Source organism: Zonotrichia albicollis, chromosome 1 (genome assembly GCF_047830755.1).
Source record: "Zonotrichia albicollis isolate bZonAlb1 chromosome 1, bZonAlb1.hap1, whole genome shotgun sequence".
Lineage (NCBI taxonomy): Eukaryota > Metazoa > Chordata > Aves > Passeriformes > Passerellidae > Zonotrichia > Zonotrichia albicollis.
Window position 1 is genome coordinate 53,986,176 of NC_133819.1, and position 22,078 is coordinate 54,008,253.

General features: G+C 35.9%; 1 protein-coding gene across 9 annotated transcripts in view; it reads right to left on the reverse strand.

The window, feature by feature from the left end:
• Positions 1-22,078, reverse strand: part of SUGCT (succinyl-CoA:glutarate-CoA transferase) — a 309,001-nt gene that overhangs the window by 169,446 nt on the left and 117,477 nt on the right. For 8 of the 9 annotated variants that reach the window (XR_012580477.1, XR_003380359.2, XM_026793422.2 and 5 more), the window contains 3 exons: positions 19,661-19,732; positions 15,120-15,217; positions 3,836-3,938 (listed from right to left, as the gene is read on the reverse strand). Coding sequence is in view for 7 of the 9 variants with exons in the window: in XM_026793422.2 (XP_026649223.2) it covers positions 3,836-3,938; positions 15,120-15,217; positions 19,661-19,732 (273 nt within the window). In the remaining 2 variants the exon portion in view is untranslated. The remainder of the gene's footprint in view (positions 1-3,835; positions 3,939-15,119; positions 15,218-19,660; positions 19,733-22,078) is intronic. The other variant, XM_026793420.2, reaches the window with a different exon arrangement.

Consider the following 22,078-nt stretch of genomic DNA (forward strand, 5'->3'; position numbering starts at 1 on the left):
AAAGTGGACATTTAACTCCATTCATGGAAAAACAGTATCACCTGGCACTCCAACTGAGTAAGAAATTTCCTGGGTTTTGGCAGCTCACTTGGAGTACAACTGAAGCTGTTAATGATATTAGTGAAATGTCCTGGGATCAAAAAATATGTTGTTTTATCTCAGTTTATAGAAGGAGTTATATAAGCCACTCCCAGCCTTCAGAGCTCTGAGATCCTTTTAGTTAAAATCAAATTTGAACCAGCCTGTAGCCAATTGAGCTCCATTAGACTATTTCAATCATCTCCTGTAGTGGTCTTTCTCCTTACTTCCTCAAACGTGCTTCCAGCCATCCCTTGCATTGTTCCAGCCCCCTCCCGAGATTGCTCTCTCCAGCTGGTGCCAGCCCAGAGCACCCTTCAGAGCATTACTGACAGCTGAGCTGACATCCGTGCAGTGCATCTTGGTCACTAACAGTGCAAGACTACACTAACAATGCAAAGGGTTTGTATTATGGATCTAAAAATCCAAAGATGAAGGAGGAAGGTAATGGCAATAAATGAAGTAAATAAAATGCTTACATCCAATATTGATGGTAACACAAAAAGATGTTAGCTAAGCCTGTGTATTATCTATTAGAATTAGACAAGAGTTGGGCAAAATTGAGCTACCACTGGGTTTGATGTTTTTCTGCACTCTTCACAATGGTTGAGAGCAAATGGCGAAGAGAAGTACTTAACTGTGATATGATCAAGCAGTGTTAAGTAAAATTAGAGTTTCACATGCAATAGAGTATCAGTATGCATGGTTATCACAGGCAATTTGAGTGACATCTTTCTTAGAACTGTATTTTCTGGTCTAAACTGAGTCTGAGAAAACCACATTATAATGTGAGCACTGGCAAGAATTATTACAAAGTTTTCATACTTGATAAAAATCTGAGTTCAGGTTTATACATGAGAAAATGGGTGGATTGATGAATAGGTGGATAAAGAATTGTTTGGATAGTCACATCCAGAGGGTATGCGTCAATGACTCAGTGAGAGGTGATTTTGGTGACAAGTGGTGTCCCTCAGGGATGCTCACTGGGACTAGTGCTATTTAATGTCTTCATCAGTTACAGACGAGTCAAAGGGATCGAGTGCACCCTCAGCAAGTTTGCAGATGTCACCAAGCTGAGTGGTGCAGTTGCCACACCTGAAGGATGGGATGCCATCCAGAGGGACGCTCATATTCTTGAGAAGTGGGCCCATGGGAACCTCACAAGGTTCAACAAAGCCAAGCCCAAAGTTCTACACCAGGGTCAGGGCAACCCTCAGGATCAATATGGGCTGGGGCATGAGAAGATTGAGAGCAGCCCTGCTGAGAACAAATAGAGGGACCTGGTGGATGTGAGGTTGGACATGAGCCAGAAATGTTTGCTTGCATTCCAGAAAGTGAAATGTGTCTCAGGCTGCATCAAAGGAAGTGTGACCAGCCCATCAAGAGAGAGATCCTTTCCTTCTACTCTGCTTTCACACAATACCTGGAGTATTGTGTCCAGCTCTGGGGTCCACAGTATCACAAGGAGCAAGTTGGAGGAGTCCAGAGGAGTGCAGTGGAGATGACCAGAGGGCTGGATGGAGCACCTCTGCAATGAGGAAAGGCTGAGAGAACTAGGAATGTTCATCTTGGAAAAGAGAACGCTCTGGGGATTCCCTGTGGTGGCCTTTCAGTACTTAAAAGGGAACTATAAGAATTTTTAGCAGGACCTGTTATGATACGACAAGGGTTAATGACTCTAAACTGAAAAAAAAAGTTAATTTAGATTAGCCATAATAAAGTTTTTACAATGATGGTCAGGAAACACTAGAACAGGTTGCCCAGATAGATAGTAAATGCCCCATCCCTGAAAATATTCAAGATCAGACTGGGTGGGGCTTCTGAGATATCTCATTTTGTTGAAGATACCCCTGCAGATTGCAGGGTTGTTGGAATAGATGACCTCACAAAGATCCTTTCCAACTCAAACTATTTTATGATTCTATGAAAAATCTTGCTGTGATTAGAGTATGTTCTTGTTGGTGGGTGCTGTTTTTCTCCTATTATACCTGGAATTTCATAGTGCAGAGGACACTTAGATTACAGTCTCTCAGGTGATAAATTCCTTCCCCAGTCAATCTCAGTCTTTTTTTTTTCCCCTGCTTCCTTTGAACTGAAACTGTCTGTGAGAAAACACTTCTTTCAGAAATGAAATAAAAGTATAACATGCAGCTATGCACAAATATTGGCATTAAATTTCCAGTAGCAATGACTGGGTGTCACATATTTCAGAAAAGCGTGTAGAAAAGATGGTTTTAAAGCAGTTTCATGAGGTTCATGAGGAAAAGATTAGCATGCACCTTACAGAAAAATATTTCAAAAAACATGCCATATCTAACTGCAAAGCACCATGGTACCTTTTATTGATAGGCTAACTATATCAAGTAATAACCTGAGACATATATATAAATAACATATATATATATAACACAATATTATATATATGAAAATGTTATTTAGGTGAATTCTAACAAGCACAAGGTAGCCAAGATATCCTCTTTCCAATTTGGGAGGTAATAGCCCATGACAAATAATGTTTTAAAAACAGTCTCTTTCAGAGTAGACTCAACTTCTTAAAATTCACAGCATCAAAAAAGCACAGAATATTTTTCCAATGTTGCCCTAAGCAGAGCCAAGTCTGAGTAAAATACTCTTGCTGTATGTTCTTCAAAGCCCAATCTTAATCCCTGTGAAAGTTATGAAGTGAAAAATTTGGCCCATGCATGTTTTACGGCATGATACTACATCATTTTAAGGAGAGAGTATTTATTTAATAAAAAAATATTCTTTCCCTGCAGTCACCTTACAAATATTATTTTATGCCTCTAAAATATAATAATATTTATAACAAACATTTATTTTAAATATTTTTTTATGACAGCGATTGCTTTGCCTGCTCTTATTTTCCCAACACTGCAATCACATTTGCAACAAACACTTCTGACAGCAGACATGGACATGTACAAAATCAGAAGAAAATACCAAAACAGTCATTGATAAATCATTTTTTCTTGCAATTCTCTGTAATAAAAATCATCTTAGAGGAGATTCATCACACATTAGAACAGCCATAAAATATTCAGCTGCAGTACTCAAGACACAAGTACAATTCCATTTATCTTGGGCCCTTTAACCCTTCCTAAGCCAGAGAGTCAAAAAGCAGGGAAGGCATCAGGGAATATGAAGATAATACAACTCTCCAGGTCCTAAAGTATAAAAATATTATTTATAATTAAGTATAGGTGTAATCCAGTGCAATATTTAAAATAGATACAGAGATGAACTGTTTTTAGCTACTGAAACCACCAGGCCAAGAAAAGGTTTCTTTCTTTCTATGGATTTTGTGCTTAATTTTTCTTTTTCCAGTCAAAATGTTGCCCATTTTTTTTCAAACAGAATTGATTTTGCTTATCCATACTCCATACAAAAAAAATTAGTTCAGGGCCCAAAAAAAGGTGCTTTTCTGCATATCTATGTGATAAAATGCAGTTATATACTATATTATGGTTTCTTCCTCTGTTTTACCAGCCAGTTTTGAAACATAGACTCTCTATGTGAGACATGGAGTGACAAAATCTGAGTTCCCAAGCATATAATTCATTCAAATATCTGTATTTATTTCTTAATATGACCTACTATTGGCTGAAACTCAATTCATCATGAACCTCTCAAATCCCATTTTAAAGCAGCCAAAATCAGGTCTGAGTGGCAGGAGGAGTTACTCAGCACTTGTAAGAGATGTGTAATCATGTACAGAAGAGACTTGGTGAGGACCAACCTGAGGATCTGAGAACACTTGCTGCATGTTGTTGATTGGGCCGTAGGGAACCCCACTCCCCTCAAAGAGCTGCAACCACTCGATCGTCGCTTTTTCTGAAAACCTAAGAGCAAATAAGAATGAATGTGGTTTAAACACTGTACTTTCAGATTCTAAGGAGTGTATAGCATGTCTCCCTTCTCTTTCACTGCTTCCATACTCCTCTCCACTGATTTCTTCCCAGTCAGTGAATAACAAAAATGTACTAGCTATATTCTTCAGAAGTGCAAAACCCAAAGATATAGGAGAAAGAATATCTCTGAACGAGCTTCTGTTTCTATCTGATAATCTGAAGCAATGCAAGAATGATGTAAAGCTGAATTTATCATCAGTTTCAAATAAGGATCAGTGGGTTTCCTCCCTTCCTTAATTATACTAAGGCGTTTCCCATTCGCTTCCCATCATGTACATGTTTAACAGCAAAAAGATAAAGTGCAAGTACCATACAATACTGCTCATTAAAAGCTGATGTAAAGCATCATCAAAAACATACATCAAGATTAAAACCCACATATTTAGGTGAAGACTGATCACATATTTATTTGTTGTACGGTTGTACAACCTATCCTAAGAACACACAGTTCAGCATATATACACGGTGCCTGTGTGCTGGTGAACACATTGCTCCAGGTCTTTCTGTATCACATGCAAAAAGCTAATTTTATTTATTTCTAAGCATTCCATTTCCTAACTACTAACACCACTCTATTTCCCCTGTTTTGCTAGATAGATTTTCTTTCCTCATCTGCCTACTGAACTTGCATACATGAAGAAAAGACACCATTGGAACAATATCAGTCACTGAGAGATGGTATTTTCTGCAGTCATCTGGGATCCTGAATCAGAGGTAAACTTACTTGGAGATTGCATTTTAAGGTTTATTTATTTAAAGATAAATACCATAGAGGTCTACCAGCTTATTACAAATCAAAGACTGGCTTCATGATATACCTAACACTGAAAAGAAATTAGATGAGATTTAAAGACCTGATGGAAACAAAATTAATAGAAACCTTAAAAAGGGACACTCAGTTACTAGTATTCTATAGCTACCAGTTTGCTGTTCCTTAAGAGTAATAACATCAGTAACATTCAGCTTTACTTCTAGCACAAAATATGCATGGACCCTTCTCAGAGCTAGCAGATTTATTCCTGAAGTAAACAAGCAATTCTAGAAGAAATGGAAGGAGCAATAAAAAAGTCAAAATAAAAGGCCTTAAAAGTGCAAAATACATTATAAAATGAAGCATGAGTCATGAAAGAATGAAGCAAAATGCAGCATAGCTTCTAAATAAAACAGTTAAAAAATATTGCAATGCACTTCATTGCATGTTAAAGTGATCTCATTGTAAAGATGTAGTCAGCCATAAAGACAGGGCTGCTGTTGAACTCATCCAGGGTCTATCCAATTTAATACTCTGTTGGAGTCATACCTAGAACCAGGTACATTACAGGAAACTGGGGAAAAAGCTAACTCTAGAGAGGCAGATAACCTTCCTTCCTCAGTGACTGCAGGTATTAACCATTATTTTAGTCTAAAATATAATTTGTATTTCCCTTCAGTACTCTCCATTCAACAACAATTCTCATCATCTGTATATTCTTGTTATTCACAGCCATCTAGTATTAAGGTTTGGGGCTCAAACTACTGCACAATGTAAATAAGATTTGCATGAAAAACTGTTTCCCTTCAGTTATAGATGCTGTTTATATAAAATTATTCTGTTCCCTGCTAGCAACTGAGATGCTTCATATTTCATGGCCCACTAAATCCCTTGTTATAAATGGAAAGCTTTTTTCAGTTACTACTTTTTGACACTTCAAATTCTACTATCTCATTTCTAATAAGACAGGACAACTGCAAGAGGAATCGGGCTCAACTTCATAACCATGGTGCTGAAGACCATCACCAGGAAATTATTGCAATTCTCAATGTATCACATTAAATTGATCTGTTAGTAATGAATAAGCTATGTTATGTTCCCACACTTATTTAAAAAAAAAAACTTATAAATATTCCTGAATCTAAAAAAACAGAACTTTTGCATTTAAAGAATAGCCTGAAAATGAAGTTTTTTCAACAGGAGTGTCTATAATCTATATCTGCATAACCAGTAGGCTACTTTTTGATATTGTGGTAAATCTGAATAATTTTCAAGATATATATTCTCCTTCAGTTGTACCATTGTGAGTGACTCAATATATAGTGGAGTTGTATATGTAAGCTGCAGAATCTATGTATATATTAAGCAAAATTTCTGTGATTCTATATTAATTTCTACAATTTAAGGTTGTGCTTAGGTTTTTCCTTCCTACGTGACAGAAAAAAAACCCTACAATTTTGTAGAAAACATGAGATTTTCCATTATCCTCTGTCTATTATCCTCAAGGGACACAGTGTTTCTTATTGAAACTCTAACTCTGATGGGGAATAGTTCCCTTTGTGTTAAAGAGAGGCTGTTGAGAACATATTGTTAGGCAAACTGTTGAAAACCAAAACACAACACCACCACTGCCAATAAAGGTCTAGTATTCAGATTCTGAGAGCAGCAGCATGGAACTATTTTGCTCATTCAACTATGTTTTATATATTGAAACATCTGCTGTACATCATTAAGGGAGAAATACTCTTTCAAGATCTGATAAAAGATAAGCCATGGATTAAGAAAATGTTAATTTTTACCTCTGATGTCAACTGTACAAATTTCAATTTATTTTTTTTTACCAACCTGTATGTATTATTTCCCCAACTAAACACAATTTGTGATACTACTTACACAAATAAATACCATAACCATTACTTAAAGTGAAGGACTGATGTTTAGGTTGCTAAGTACCCATTAATATCATGCTCAGCACTCCCAAATAACAAGAGAAGACCCTCAGCAGAAACTTCCAAGAAGTAGAAGACTAACACTCTCTCCTGAAAATGAAAGCTCTGCCAGCAGGAATTTAGAAGGTCTGGCCAATCCTTTTCCTCTTAACATATTTTAAAATGTCTTTCTATGATTTTTCATTGTTTTAATAAATATCATACTTTGCATATTTTTCAGTTAATAAATTATTGACTTTCTTTATATATACACATACATAAATAAAAACATTGTGATGGAAACACAGACAAGGCTAAACGATGGTCCATCTTCCAAACCTCAGCTAGTTAGGGATAAAAAAAGAATCCAAGACTGTAGGGCATCTGAAACATGACACTTGCAAGAGGATCTTTACCTCAGAGATACTCAGTGACTGCAGGAGAGCTCAACACTGCTCAAACTACAATTTCATTTCTTTTCAGAGGAGTCCCTTTTCCTATAAAATGTTCCATCTGCCACACACACATATATATATATGTATATATATATGTATATGTATATATATATGTATAATCACAGAAATGCCCTCTAAATTACCTGTGATTTATTTATAAAAAATGCTTTAAACCTGTAGCTTAGCTCTCTGCAATTGCTACCAGTGTTTTAGAAGTTCAAAAGGATTTGCTTTTTACTGTACTAGTTTGTGGTATGAAGCTTAAATTCAGGCTCTTTCTGAAAGCACCTCTAAAAAGGAAGGATACGTACCCCAGTGAAGAACAAACCCATTGCTAGGACATTTACTGCAAAGCCTGAACTGAGGCTTACTTCCTGAGGAGGTCAAAGTCTCCATGATGTCTTATTTGCATTTTAAGCAATACTCTAAGCCTCCTCTGCACTAAATTACACAGCACTCACGAAAATACTAAAGCTGCAGTATCGAAATGAGGCATCAGATTCCAGAACATTTAACATTAAATACATTTCATGCTTTAAAATATTTTAAGAATAGAAAGCGTGGCATAAGCTGAACTAATTGAAATTGGAAGAAATCCAACTAAATATATTTTTCTTCAATTAGTAAATCTAGCAAGCATCATTAAATGGAAACATCTAAATTTAAACTATACACTCAGCAAATTCATTAAAAAAATTTACAGCACAATACAAGAAAAAACCTCTAAAAGGCAAAATTTAAATATAAAATAAAAAAAGTTTTACATCTATCTTTTTAACATAAACTACAAACATAGTTTGCCTTCTTGAAAAGCAGGATCTACATTCCCTTTTGGTTTCTAACAAATTCTAATTTAAAGAAAAAGGTAAGAAATGCATCTTTACATGTAAAACAGAAGAAGGATGTCTGCTGGACTTACGCAAGTTATATGAAATGGCTTTAATGTGTTCATATTTTTTAATAGCACTTGGGTATATTTCTAAGTTTCTCATCCTGATAACTATTAAAATAAAATTTGGTGGTTTTCTTAGCAATATTTTGTCTTTCAATGAAACAAAGGCTTTAAAAGTTTGAATGAATCCACTTTGTGTGTATTCCATTTTCTATGTTTCCTAGGAAACCTTCTACATCCTACGTAGAAGGGCACCCATGTTTCTCTAATGGATAAAAATATCCAATTCCATACAAAGTTTAGAAGAACTACTGAAGTAAAATACTGCTCTTTTCCATAAGAAACCTATGGCAATTAATTTAGAGAAGTAATTTGGACAGCTACCAAATACAGATGGAACAGCAACCTCCAGGATTAGTAAGAGCTTTCTGCATGGGGTCAATCACAAAAAAGCTCCTCTGTTCTTGCTAAAGTCCACAAGAGCATTCCTGTATTTTCTAGCACAATGCAAATCTGCATGAGAGTTTTTGTTTTATTTTGTTCTATCAACAGTCTCTCCACTCCCAAATACCTAGAACATTTTTTCTCTTCACTACCAAACACCTCTTTAATTGTAGTTAAATGAGTAAGAGGTTGGTACAGTTTCTTACAGTAGCATCTATGGAAGACACTACACAAAACAAAAGCCCTAGAAAATATTTGTTCGGAAAATTCAAAGAACAGATCATTATCCTTTAGTGTACGGTGAATACAGAATTAGTGCTTTCAAAGTGAATTCTACAGTATTTACTCAATAGTGTGTAAATACCTCTGTCAGTGTGTACTCTTCTGTTACTGGTGAATCACTGGGAAAACCACAACAGACAAAATATTAAAATAGTCGTGATCAACATGATTGTACAGGTTTTGCTGAGAGATATTTCAAAAACTTTAAAAGTGGTAGCTACATAAAAAAAACTATCCAGACATTTGCAGTTACAACAATTCACCATGAACATTCTTTTATATTTCTATATAAATAAAAATATTTACATAGATAAATATATTTTTGTTTAGAGATAAATAAATATTGCATACTATAAATATTGCTACCAGTTGTGTAGAACTCATAAAAAATCTTCACCTTTGTGCACTAAATTTGTGCCAGAGGTTAACAGACTTTCTCTTTCCTCTATCAAGATTTGCATGCTGCTTTAAAAACATGTATGATATTTAAGGAATGGCATACCAGACAGAGGGAAACACGACTATCTTGTAAAATGCATTTCTTATGGCTACTGAGAAGTTACTCCAGCATGTAAAAGCACTAATTCTTTTGTAGTCAGATAGTGTTAAGCTACGCTATTAGCTTAACACTATCTTAACTTATCTTAACTTATCTTAACTATATTAGAAATATACTGCTTTTCTCCAACCTTCCTCTGTTTTACTCAAGTACAAAAAAGGACCATAACTTTTACACTTATGACAAAAGAAGTCCAAATTAACTGAAAATCACCTAGGTAAACACACATCAATAAAAGTACATTGAGAAGGATGAAAAGTTGCATTGATTTTGTTGCTGGTTTTCTTTTAGCCCAAGGGGATTAAGGAACTAGCAAGAGACAGGTCAAAAAGTCCATTTAAAATCACTGATTTCAGTAGCCTCAAGTTAGAAATGTAAGTCATCAGAAAAGAGATGGCAAGTTCCTTTTTAGAAAGGATCTTGAACTTCACACAGATATGATAATCCTAGAAGGTTATTAAAGGTAAGAAAAAATCCACAAAAAATACACGTTAGCTTACCCAGTCCAAAAATAAGATGCTTGAGACGTTTTAGATCTCTCTCATTTGTGCACACAGAAGTCAGCATAAAATAGCAATTTAAAATGAAGCGTTTTAAAGCAAAATGTGGCAACTTGGTGGCCACTGCCTCCACAGCTCAACCCTCTCTGTGCTGATGGTAAGGTAGGTGACTGGGGAAAGCAAGCCTTACCAGCTGTGCCACACTGAAGTCAATTGTCTTTCAAACTTCAAACACCTGTCTTGCTGAAGCTGTAAACAGCAAGATGCTCATGCCTGTAACGTTATCAAGTGACTTCAGTCAGCAAGGCACTTGGCTTAGAAAAGGAAATGGTGGGGATAGGGAAGGAGATTTACAATCCTTTACCACACAATGCTGGGTGTGTCTCAACAAGTGTGAATTCAACAATGCTTCTCATCAGGCAAATTAAACCTCTTATAATACTCTTTCCCCTTTAGGTGCCCTCCTCTTCTGTTACTAGGTGGAAAGCATTTAGCAACGACTTTATTAACTGAGGATCAAGTTCCTCTGTGTTTCCTTCCTGCTCATTCCTTTTCCCCTCACACTTACATACACAGCATGCAGCTGTAGTGTACAGTCAAGAATACGGGGTTTAAAATATAAGTGCTAGGAATAGAAGTTCCACTCTGAATCATTTCCAGCCCTAACACTTCCGAGTCCACAATAACTTGGTTAGAGCTAGAGGAGCACTAATCATACTGAATTTATGTGTTTTTCTTTATGTGAAGCTGCTTCAGTTTAAAGGCTGAGGGCACATCTGCTGCTCACCTTCCACCTACACCTATACACCCCCACACACTCTTTTCCATTTACAGGTTAATTTCCCAAAGTACCTTGGAGCACACATTTAGCTGCCCTTAAAACATGTTTACATTACTGAGGTGCATGGTGGGATTAATGTTTGAATTCTGGAGTAATCTGAAGAAGATCATCAGATTAAGCCCCCCTTTCCCAAAGCAGTTTGTTTTAAAACTGGTATTATACTAGGTACTATTAAAATGGCTACTATACTATTTTGCACACATGTAAAATTTCATGTGCAGTCTATATACATGCGTCTTGACATATGCCTGCTTATATATACACATACAAAATAATCTGCATTGTGTCTGATACTATTGTGTTCTAGTGGAAGCAAAAGTGAAAGGGAGGCAGAGGAGGAAGAGAGCAACAATTAAAACCTGGTTCTCTTGTTTGTGAGTTAGATGTACACCTAACTCACAAACCAGAGGTTTTCACTGGAAATTTAAAAAACAGAGTGCTCTGTAGTCTGTCAGTTCTCACATGAGCTTGGAGTCTCAGGGGCCTCAGTGGTAGCCATTGAACCTGACCTCCACCCAGGTAGGGTCATTTCAAATTGACTCTTGGCACATACACAAGAAAGGAAGGCAGAGGTAATTTGCTTTTGTCAGAGTTCTGCTTTCTTGTCATTTGGGGAAAATGTAACGTAAATAAAGAAGCAGATACAGAAGGCACCAAAACTTTTTTTTTCTTTTATTCCTTTTTTTTTTTTCCTTTTACTGAAGAGTAGATGTGCAAATGTCAGCAGTGGGAGAAGAAAGAGGAAATAAGATGAGGAAGAGAGGGAAGGCGGCCTGTAGAAAGTGGAGGAAGATGATGGGAACAGGAGAAAAACAGCATAGAAGGAAGAGGACCAGAGATGGCAAAGGGACAACACCACCAGTAGCAAAACAAGTTCAAAATGCCCCATGGGCCTATATCCTTCTTGCAGCATTTTACTCATTTCCCCATAGCCTTTGAAACTAAAAACACTTCATGTCTTGAGATGGAACTGTTTTCTGTAATCCCTCTTATTGCTTCAGTATGAGAGCAGGCTCTCTCAGAAGCCACATACCACTCCACAGGAGTTTACCTTCCCTTCACTTTTATTGACATATGACATTCTCTGTGGATATGGGAACTTATCCTGCCTTATTTGCTGTCCCTCTCCACCTTTCATTTGTGCCCTACAGATGGAATTAAGGTGTACAGAGAGCAAGCTGGATTAAAGAGCTAAGGACAGGCATGCTTCACTCTTCATTTCTGTCAAAGAACAAAGACAATGAGGAAACTCTTTCTGAAATAAATGGAGCAATTCACACCTTTCAGAGCAGTTGTTTCAAGTTGTATATATGTCTGAAGTCATATTCATCCCCATCTTGTATTCTCACTCAGTTCAGTATATCTGACTTTGATGAATATATAATTTCACACCCTTCTGAGAAGTCTTCTCTTTAAAGGTCAATTTCTTCTAAGTGCTGCATAATCCCCATGGTTACCTGACGGCCCTGAAATCTGGTATGGTTACCACAGGTGACCAGAGGTGGTGAATAGAATTATTGATTTAAATTAGAGGTCACATGGGTGAAGAATTCCCAATATAGAGCCTTTTTCTTAAAAAACCTCAGCATTCCTTAACATTGACCAATTGTCCCAATGTTTCCTTTGTGCACACATCTAAAAATAAAATTGTGACCAGTTGCTCATTTTTTAGCAAATAAAAGCCACCTTGGTGGCAAATAAGTGCCTCCTTGGTGAGTTCAATGCTTTCAAAAATTTCAGCTCCAAGCATGAAGCAAATTATATGCTCGAGACTTCAGGGAGTTTTTGACCCTGTGAGTAGGTCTGAACAACTCCTATTCCAATATAAAGCCTGGTGAACACTTTTTCTTAAGGTTTACTTCTTTTTGCACTTACTGAATGCTCAGAAGTTAGAAATTAATTGGAGATAGTTCATTTTGAAAATTAAGAAAAAGTTGAAAAGAAAAGGTGAAACACAAAACACAGCTCCAGAAACAGTTAAAAAAGGATAAGGGCAAGGAAACAGGGTAGATAGGTCAGTGGAAACCTGCTCTAAGCTCTGGTGGAGCCTTGGTTTATTAGGATTAGAACAACATCAAAGGCTTGAAAAAAATATATGTTTATCTCTACTGTGCAACAGCAGTGCTATATGTAAGCAACGGCAGAGTACCAAGCATCTGCCATACATGCTGCTTAAATACCAATGACTTAGTGGAACAGAAAGGGTGCATAAACTGAAAATGGCAGCAGGAGAGTTTGGAAAGAAAAGGAGTGTCTCATCTTAACAAAACTACTGTGCTTCACACAACTGTACTTCATTCGCTAGACTGAGAAAATCAATGTCTAAAGAATATGTCTTATAAGCTGCTCCAGCTTACATCTCCACAAATTCATTTTAAAGTGGACAGCAGTGCACATACAGTGAGTGATTAGAAGGGTCTGCAGGTGTTTTTGTCCAAGCAATGCACCTTAGGGTTATATTTTCCATGTGCTGGAAGCTGTAATACTATCAAGCAATCAGTGAGTAAATTAAGGTATTTTTCAGTGAAATTCTATCATTACTATTTTGTCATTTCCCTTCATTTCTCAAGGGTTGACATTTTTCAGCACTGAGAAACTATTCATTTACTTCTCTAAGTAACTTCAAAAATAAACCACGTACAATTTTACAAAAAACTGTGCATTAGTGAATTAGAGCAAAGTTACCATGGAATGTGTGTGGAAACACATTCAACTTTCATTAGAATACTGAAGGTGTTTGTTGTATCTGTGTTTCATAACTGATTGCCAGATGAACTCACAATAATATGACATATAGCAGAATACTTCAGAAATGTCTACTGCAAAAGTGTGTATACATTTACACACTTGCATATAATATGCAGAAATTCAGCCTAAATTATAATAATAGAACACAAACTCTGAGGAAAAGAAAAGACATAAAGCAGTAATTAGAAGAGCAATAATGTAATTTGATTAACCAATAGCTACAGATAAAAAAACAAATTGTAATTCTGGCAATTCAAAGAACAACTGTTCCTTGAACTTTATCTTCTTGCTCAGACATTGCCCATATTAAAAAAAAGTCAACATCCAAAATTAACCAGAGTCAACAAGCTATCAAGTAACTGATCTACGGATGGCAAAAGGTACCAGCATACATCAGACAAATTCCATACTAAATGAAGTCCAAGTAATAAATCAACATGAAGCAACTTTGAAACTAAAACTATGCATCAATAATGTAAGAGCCCAAAATTAGGTCAAAAGATAAATTATGGCCTTTCAGGGGCTCAAAACTTATAGCAAAAGTGGCCTCATTTGTGCTGTCACAATCCATTTGTTACAAGAAGGTAAAAGAAGAGTTCCAAAAGTTAATCAAGGACAGTTGCACCATAATTATTCAAAAATGCAGTCACTTGGTACTTTGGTTTTTTCACCAGGGGCAGGACATCTAAAAATATACAAGTCAGACAGAGACAAAAGTACAAGTGCAACCAGAAGAAATGAAATAACTCTCTACACTCTTTAATGGCTCATGATTCGGGTTCTCAATATCCAAAACATGTGGGACTGAGTGTGGGGAGTGTGGATGTGCTCTGAAACTGAAACTCTTTTTCTTGGATGGAATGAAAAGGGGAGACATCTGACTTAATGCTTCTAAACTCCCCCAGTAAAATTGCCTCAATGATAACTGTTATCAGTTGACAAAGACTAATACTGGTCAACATGATAGTATGACTTTTCTTAAATAATTAACCACCTCCTGTGCTCAGCCCGGGAAGCATAAGGTGCTGCCAAAGCCACCTTTGGGAAGGTTTACACAGATTAGATTTTTGTTTCATTACATAAATTTAAACAGAAGAGCACTCCACAGATATAAGACCTTCTCAAACAGAATGAGGAAGATAACTAAGCTACTGTAATCTCTCAAATAAAAGATTTTTTCAGTCCTCTCTTTAAAAAAATTAAGTATTTAATAGGATGATTCCCAAACAGAAAACTAAACATATATCCATTTGATTTCAAAAGGAATGGCCCAGGGAGAGTTTGTGGCACAGAGAACTACAATACAGAATCAGTAGTAAGGGAGAAAAGGAAGTACAACTTCCCTGGATACAGAAACACTCGTTGAAAACTTTAAAATCCCACAGCAAAAGCCAATGGTGCTCCAAACATTTTTTTCCAGGTGCTACCTTCATCCAGGAAAGCAGAAAGCACTGGTTTACCTAAAATTCATGTTAAAGAGAAGTTAAAAGGGTTTCTGAAAACTTAAATCTGTGGTCTGGCTTCTTTAGTTCACACCATTGTCTGTGTGCAAAAGGCTGACTATTTAACATCAGTAAGCTTTGGCAATACCTATTATAAAACTAGAGTATCTCAAAAGAGTAAAACAAAATTTTCACACGATAAGGGCTTGTTATGCATTACTCTTTGCATTTACAGATTAAATAAAGATTCTTCCCTCTTAATTAACTTACCGGGTTGATAATATGTCAATAAGTTCTTTTCTGTTCTGGACTCTGAGTGTATTAGTTTTGTATCTGGAATCTTTACTAACTTCAGGCAAATTCAGGATCTAAGTAAAAAAAAAGGTAAGTAAAAAATGTGCTTGACAGGAGATATATATATATATATATATGTGTATTAATATATATATATATATAAAACAAAATAATTACTGATTGTTTTAAAAGTCACTGATTTCCAATAATCACTATTTATCAATCATTTAATATAAAAAAATAAAAAATTAATTTTTAATTATTTTTGTTAAAAGCCTCCTGTTGATGCAACATAACAAGTAAAGGAAAAAGAGAGAAATCAGACTGAAGATCCAAATCTTAGCTAGCAGCTTTAGGGAGTAGCCAGGAGAAATTCTTACCATAGAACACCAAAAAAGTAAGTTACTAACATAGGGATGGATAGATCTGTGGGATTATCCTGCACTGACTTATATGTCACAGAAAAAGAAATACATCTGTACTTCCTACACTAAATGGAGAAAAGATATGTCTAAGATTATTTCTTTCCACTTCAGTAATCCCTGTCATAAAGGAAAAAAGAAAAACAAAAGAAATTTTTTTAAAAAAGTCTTTTTCTATTGAAACACCATTGGTCTTTTTTATTATTTTTTTCCAAAAGAATTAATAAAGAAAAGTGGTGGTATAGCCTCAGAGAAAGGAGAAATACATCTTTGATGCCTAACTTCCACCTGCCACATTAGACCTTTAAAAAACATGTGCTTTAAACAACATGTGAAGACCATGTGTATTATACTATAAGGGGAATTAAATATGCAGAATGAGTCTTACTATTTTGTACAGGCATTCATTAGAAAAGCAGCTGTGTGGAAATCAATATAATTTACCTATTTGTGCCACAATGACTTTCTATAGAACATAAATAAACACAATTAAATGTGAATTCTAAAAATACACCAATTACATCAGCTACAGAGAAAAGCAGCATAGAATCTTATAAAGAAAGAGACTGTCACATATCCTTAATGTATTTTTACTCACTAACACACACTAAAGCTCAGTTTTTCTTATGATGAGTCCTATAATCATTCTAAACATGCTACATTTTCATAGGGCCATTTCTAAGACAGCTTTAAAAATACAGTGGCTCATATCTGAAGTTCCTATAGCCCATCATTCTATCTCTGCCTGTTGTCTGTTGCTTAGGAAGAGTTTAAGAACAGGGCCAGTACATGCAACACTTCATTAATATTCATCCAAACTCCACTTCTCTTTTGATTAGGACATTTCTGAGTTGAAGGTGTTTTCTACATATTTAGCAATCATTGATGGACTTATGTTTTATTAACATGTTCAGTCGCCCCCTGAATGCATATGTTTGTGTACTACCACATGTAAGTGGGTGTCAAGTTGATGTCAATCTCTCTGACATTTGCTTCAAACATAACATTCTACTAATTCCTCTGAGACTGCTTTAGACCAAGGCCACAATCATTTAATGACTCCTGACTTTGCTGGAGTGAATATGGACACAGCTTTGTTTACAAGTGAATAGCTGTTAATGACATAGAACCTTCAGCAAAATATATATTCTTTCAACAGCTATTTAGAGATATTAAAACAGATAGTCATCTTTGAGTTATTTTCCACCTAGAGTAACAAAACTAAGCATGGAAGCAAGGTATCTGTAACTAATACTAGAACAATGGTGATGTTACAAAACTTCTCTGCAGATTTTTATATGCAAGGTAACATAAAACATCAATCTAGCAACTTCCATCAATACCTAATTCACAGCATATTTTCTTTTCCTTCTGCATTTATATAATCCATTTTATGGAAGTCACAACATATCATAAATTAGCATTAGAAAATAGCTAAGTTTTTCTGTCTGGAAGTTTATCAATACTGTTGGTACCCCTTAAAATTTTTTCCTTAATGCTGCTGGTTTGGAGTTACAAATCGCTTAAATGATAGTGAATACTTATGTGAGCTTAAAAAAACAATAAATTAATCAGAAAGCTATGGTTCCATTTGATGTGTTATATGAAAAATGATCATATGGAGTTGCTCACTCTGCTGTTTTAATTAATGTTACTGATTTCAGCTTTAGCTTAATGTCCATCTGGTGTAAAGCTGCATGTCTGTATATGTCCTTCTCAATTTTTTTGTGACTAACAAATGCACACTTGAGAAGTTATTCATTAATGTACCATTCATCTTTCTGCATCATGTTGCCAGTGTTATTTTCTTTATTTCACTCTGAACATTTAGAATGAAAATGGTGCTCTCTATTTAAGGCCTTGTTCAAGCTCCACATGCACACTCAGAGCTTACACTCTCTGTGTTTTGTGTCCTGCAACACTAGCAAATCTGTTTCAAATCTCCCTTGCTACACACAAAACTTCAGTCTCCTGAAGAATCTCGCTCAGTACTCCTAATCAGACCAAATCTGTCACAGGTCAGGATGTGCTATTTTAATACTTGACCACAATGAAACGCATTTCAGCCAGCAGTGTTACAAAGTTTTTCATCAATTATCCGAGTCCTCAAACAAGCTACATTAGTTGTCACTGATTTTGAAAATATCACAGTGAATTATTCCAGATTTTTCTTTCTGCTTGCCTGAGGAGATCGAAGCAGAATGTTTGCGATAGCTGACAGCTTGAGCCAGCTGTTGCATCTCTAGACTATGTGCCTTCAGGGCAACAGCTTCCTACAGCCTCTATTTTCAGCACCAACTCAGCTCAGAAAGATTCTCTAATAGCAATTCCAGTGTTTGAAATAGTTGTCTCTCTATCTACTAAAGTTCACTAGGGTGCTGCAGGCCTTCCTGTAATAAAGTTCTTCTCCCCTGTTGGCTTTCCCTCCTCACACTGTTTTAAGTTCCAAATCACCTTTGACTTAGCACAAGGCATATCTCTAATGGGTATTCATTCCAGCATTCCACTGACTTCTTCATCATTTTATTTTTTGGGCAATGTAACAGCCCAAATCCATACCTATAACCGCCTGATAAGAGTAAAAAGCATTCTTTATGGAAACAAATATAACTGGTGTAGAGAAAAATCTAACAATTACTCAAAACTTGAACTACTTCTTCTGCCTTTTTAATCCCTTTGAAATGTAAGCAATTGTCATTTTTCCATGCTCTGTACCTCTTATATTCAATTGTAGGAACACCAGAACACATTTATAAATATAAAAAAGAAAAAACCAGCCTGCAGACCGGTGATAATATTAATCTCACTTAATATTCATCCTATACATTCTGGGGTAATACAAACCATTAAAATCTTGTTTCATCTTCTGGGGTTCCATTCACTCTTTAATGATTACAGAGAGAATATGTAGCAACAAGGCACACCGTAATTCTCTCAGCTGCACCCTGAAGTTAGGTAAAGTGCATGGTCTAAAGATTTAGTGCCTGATTGCTCACATCAAGAAGTCAGAACTCACTGAGATGGATCTTCAGCTCTATCTTACTCAAGGATTGCAGAATGACAAACATTTGCTACATAATTCTTCATTTTAGATGATAAAGCACCAAGAAGACATTCACAGCTATGTCCTGGGACACTCTGGGAATATTTCCCTTATGAGATAATGAGTCTTTGATAAAACTGAGTTGTGCCAGGTAGACATTCAGCTATTAGTCTTCCTTCAATATTAAGATAATGATGACTGTAGTAGTCAGACACCTTTTTGAAGAAAACCCACTGAGCAAATTTTGAAGAGGTTTAGAGCCAACTCAAAGTGAAAGCAGAATCCCTCTGCATAGTGAGGTGAGGATACATACCCCAAACTGTACTAAAAGACAATCAAAACAGCACTGTCCTCTTACTACATATTCCAGTTATTAGTGATGAACTTCCACCGAAATGTGAAATATCTGACATGAACAAATGGAGGAAAATAATGCTCAGTTTCCTGAGTGTCATTAATTTATGTTAAATATCCAATTTCCTAGAGTAAAAACACAATGGCCAAAATAGCTAGAGCTATTTGTAATTTTTTGAAATGTTGTCTGATGCTATATGCAAAAATTCTCTTGTCCCATCTTACATGTTACTGGGGTCTTTTATTTGGAATGTTGATACATTTCATTTTGAAAAATTTTTTTTAAACATTGTTCTTCAACACCATGTCTCTGCACCACTCCAAAATCAGCCCAGAGTCCTGTAACTTTTCTAAGTTCTTTTCTAAGTCCACAAGTTTCTCAGTGAGCACTGATCAGCACATGCTAGGGGCTCTAAAGGACAACGTGCTTGGGTAATGATTTAAGTAGATGAAGATTCAATCAGATGTGCACAGACTTCAAAAGGAGCACAGTACCTACAAGTTTTAGAACTGGTGTGTTCTGAACTCAGAGTCAGAACAGATGCAGGGTTAGAATTTATACTCACCATGTATTTCCATACAGAAAATAAAAAAATAATAAAAAAACAGAGATAATAAAGAAGAAAAAGCATCTTTAATTTTCTTCCTAGTGAGAATGGAAGCTATTACACATTTCTGTACTCTTGTCTAACACACACCTTGCACACAGTGACAAACTGATGATCATTTCCAGCTCCCACCACAATGTAGCCATCCTTGGTCTTAAATGCCTGGAAGAACAAAGACAGGTGATAAGCTGTAACTAAACTATAAAATATTAGCACACCTTTGAAGTTAAACTCTGTAAATAATGTTCAAACGACTTCCTTAAACATTTCCATTCAGATCCAATCTCTTGTTCTACAAAAATCACCAATTCACAAAGATGGATGAGGCTCTTTCTGAATTTTTTTCCTAGAGCTGAGAAGTCATGTTGGTTAATAGATTATTTGCTAAAAACATGTCATGAGCTACCCTTAAACCTAATGTGTCCCACAGTCACAGGACTGAGGATTGCCATGATGATGTTAACTTGCTAGGAAGTATTTATTCAGCTTCACTCAGACTGACTCAGAGCAGATGTCTGTACTGAAATGTTATAGATCCTGACCAAACACACAAAAAAATAATTGCCAAATAGTAACTCAAACTTAGGAACTCCCATGGGAATGAAAAGGAGAGACTGCATCTTCACAGCTCTTCAGCTGGAGATAAGGCTACCTCCTTAGTCAGTAGTCTCAAGATAGATGTCATGGAGGAAATGGGATTTCTTGTCCAACTTTAAAGATGTAATTTTTACTTTTTACTTCATTACAGTGACCTTAGTGGCACATTTCATGGTAAACACAACATTGAACTGGGTAGAACATAACAGCTTTCATTTCAGTCTAAACCATCTCACTTAGATTTCCACTGGAAAAAAGAAAATCTGTAATTGGCAACACCCTCCATTTTTTCCATTGTGTTAGGGCATCTTCTAAAACTGAATAATGCAATTCCTCTTTTCTCCACACCTCTCTCTTATACAAAGGTGTATAACTGCAGCTTCAGTCATACATAGTACCAGTCCAATTTTTGAAAACATTTAGGAAAAATCCTTTCACCATTAATTTGACTTGAATATAAGAGGCCAGCATAGGCTGGTGCACTAATGGTGGCAAGAATTTGCAATCCTTTCTTGTAGGAGCAAAACTCATCTTCAATTCCTACAAATCTTTCTTCTTTTTTTTTTTTTTTTTTTGTCTTTTTTTAATGAGCTATCATGTCCTCATTTAAAGGTGTGAATTTTCACAATAAATTTTGGTAAAAAAACACACAAATGTAAGTCCTGGAATGGAAACACTTTAAAATTCTTCTCATGCCACTGTGGCATATTCCTCTTCAAAGAGAGCAATATGCTATTTCAACTTGGAGTCTTTCATATAGATACAAATACGTTCACTAAGACTCTTTTACCACCTGGTATAGTCCAAGTTTTAAAATTGCATGTGGACAATCATGTCCTCTGAAATGCAGGTAACTGTACATCAGTGTTAAAATATCACCTGTGTGCTCTCTCTATGTTTTATTTCATGTTAAAGAGTATTGTCCAGTCATAAGGTTTAACAATTTATTTCTCATACATTTAATTAAGTAGTTCCAGCTAAGATAGCAAGCAAAGATAAAATTCAGCAAACAATTAGTCCCAAGTATGAAAGAAAGTACCACTGACTTGGCCCCAGTACAGTAAAAGTTTAGTGGAATACATCATATAAAGGTACTACATACTCATGTTGAGAAGAGCAGTAAGCAAAGAAAAAAGATTGGAGAAAAGAATACAAAAAAATATTTGTATGCAAACATATAAACATTTCTTAGCTAAATCTGTTCATAAAACCCTCACTCTAAAAAAATAATGGCAGACCCTGGTAAAAGAGTATGTAAAACTCTCCCTCCCAGTAAATGGGAGGCTTTTAGTGGGAATAATTATGAATTAAAACTGTCTGACTAAACTTACTACCTTTAGTTACAGGCAAAATCTGTTTTCTGAACACCCTGTCCAAATCATGATTTTTCTTTGCTGATGTTCAGAGTTCTAAAACCAGCCTCATGCAAGTCACACAAATTATGAGTCATACACTGTATGTATCAGTGTGCCTCTATAACACAGAATAATTTTTATTGGTGCAACCATCTACTACTTCCTGTAAACACAAATCAGAATTTTTTTGTACGTTATTTTAAACTTCCAGTCTGGATGCCTGCTACAGCTTACAAAGCATATGTCATATGTACAGATCCTCCTCCTCAGCACTCCAAAAAGTGCTTCTACTGCTACTGTGGGCAAATATTAGAGAGTTTATTATTTATCAACAACTTCTGTTGAGACCCAGGTCTCTGTAAGAAGGCTGCAATCACACAATAGCTGCTGCATACCACTGTGAAGCAGGCATCTGCACCCACTGGCTGCCCATGCAGCAGCGGAAGTCACTCTGAATTTAAGGGCCTGGTTATTAGCATGTGTGCTTCAGTTGCTTTGTGGAATGTGTGGGAAAACTGATTATTCTTAATTGCACTGTATGTCTAAAAAGCTAAAA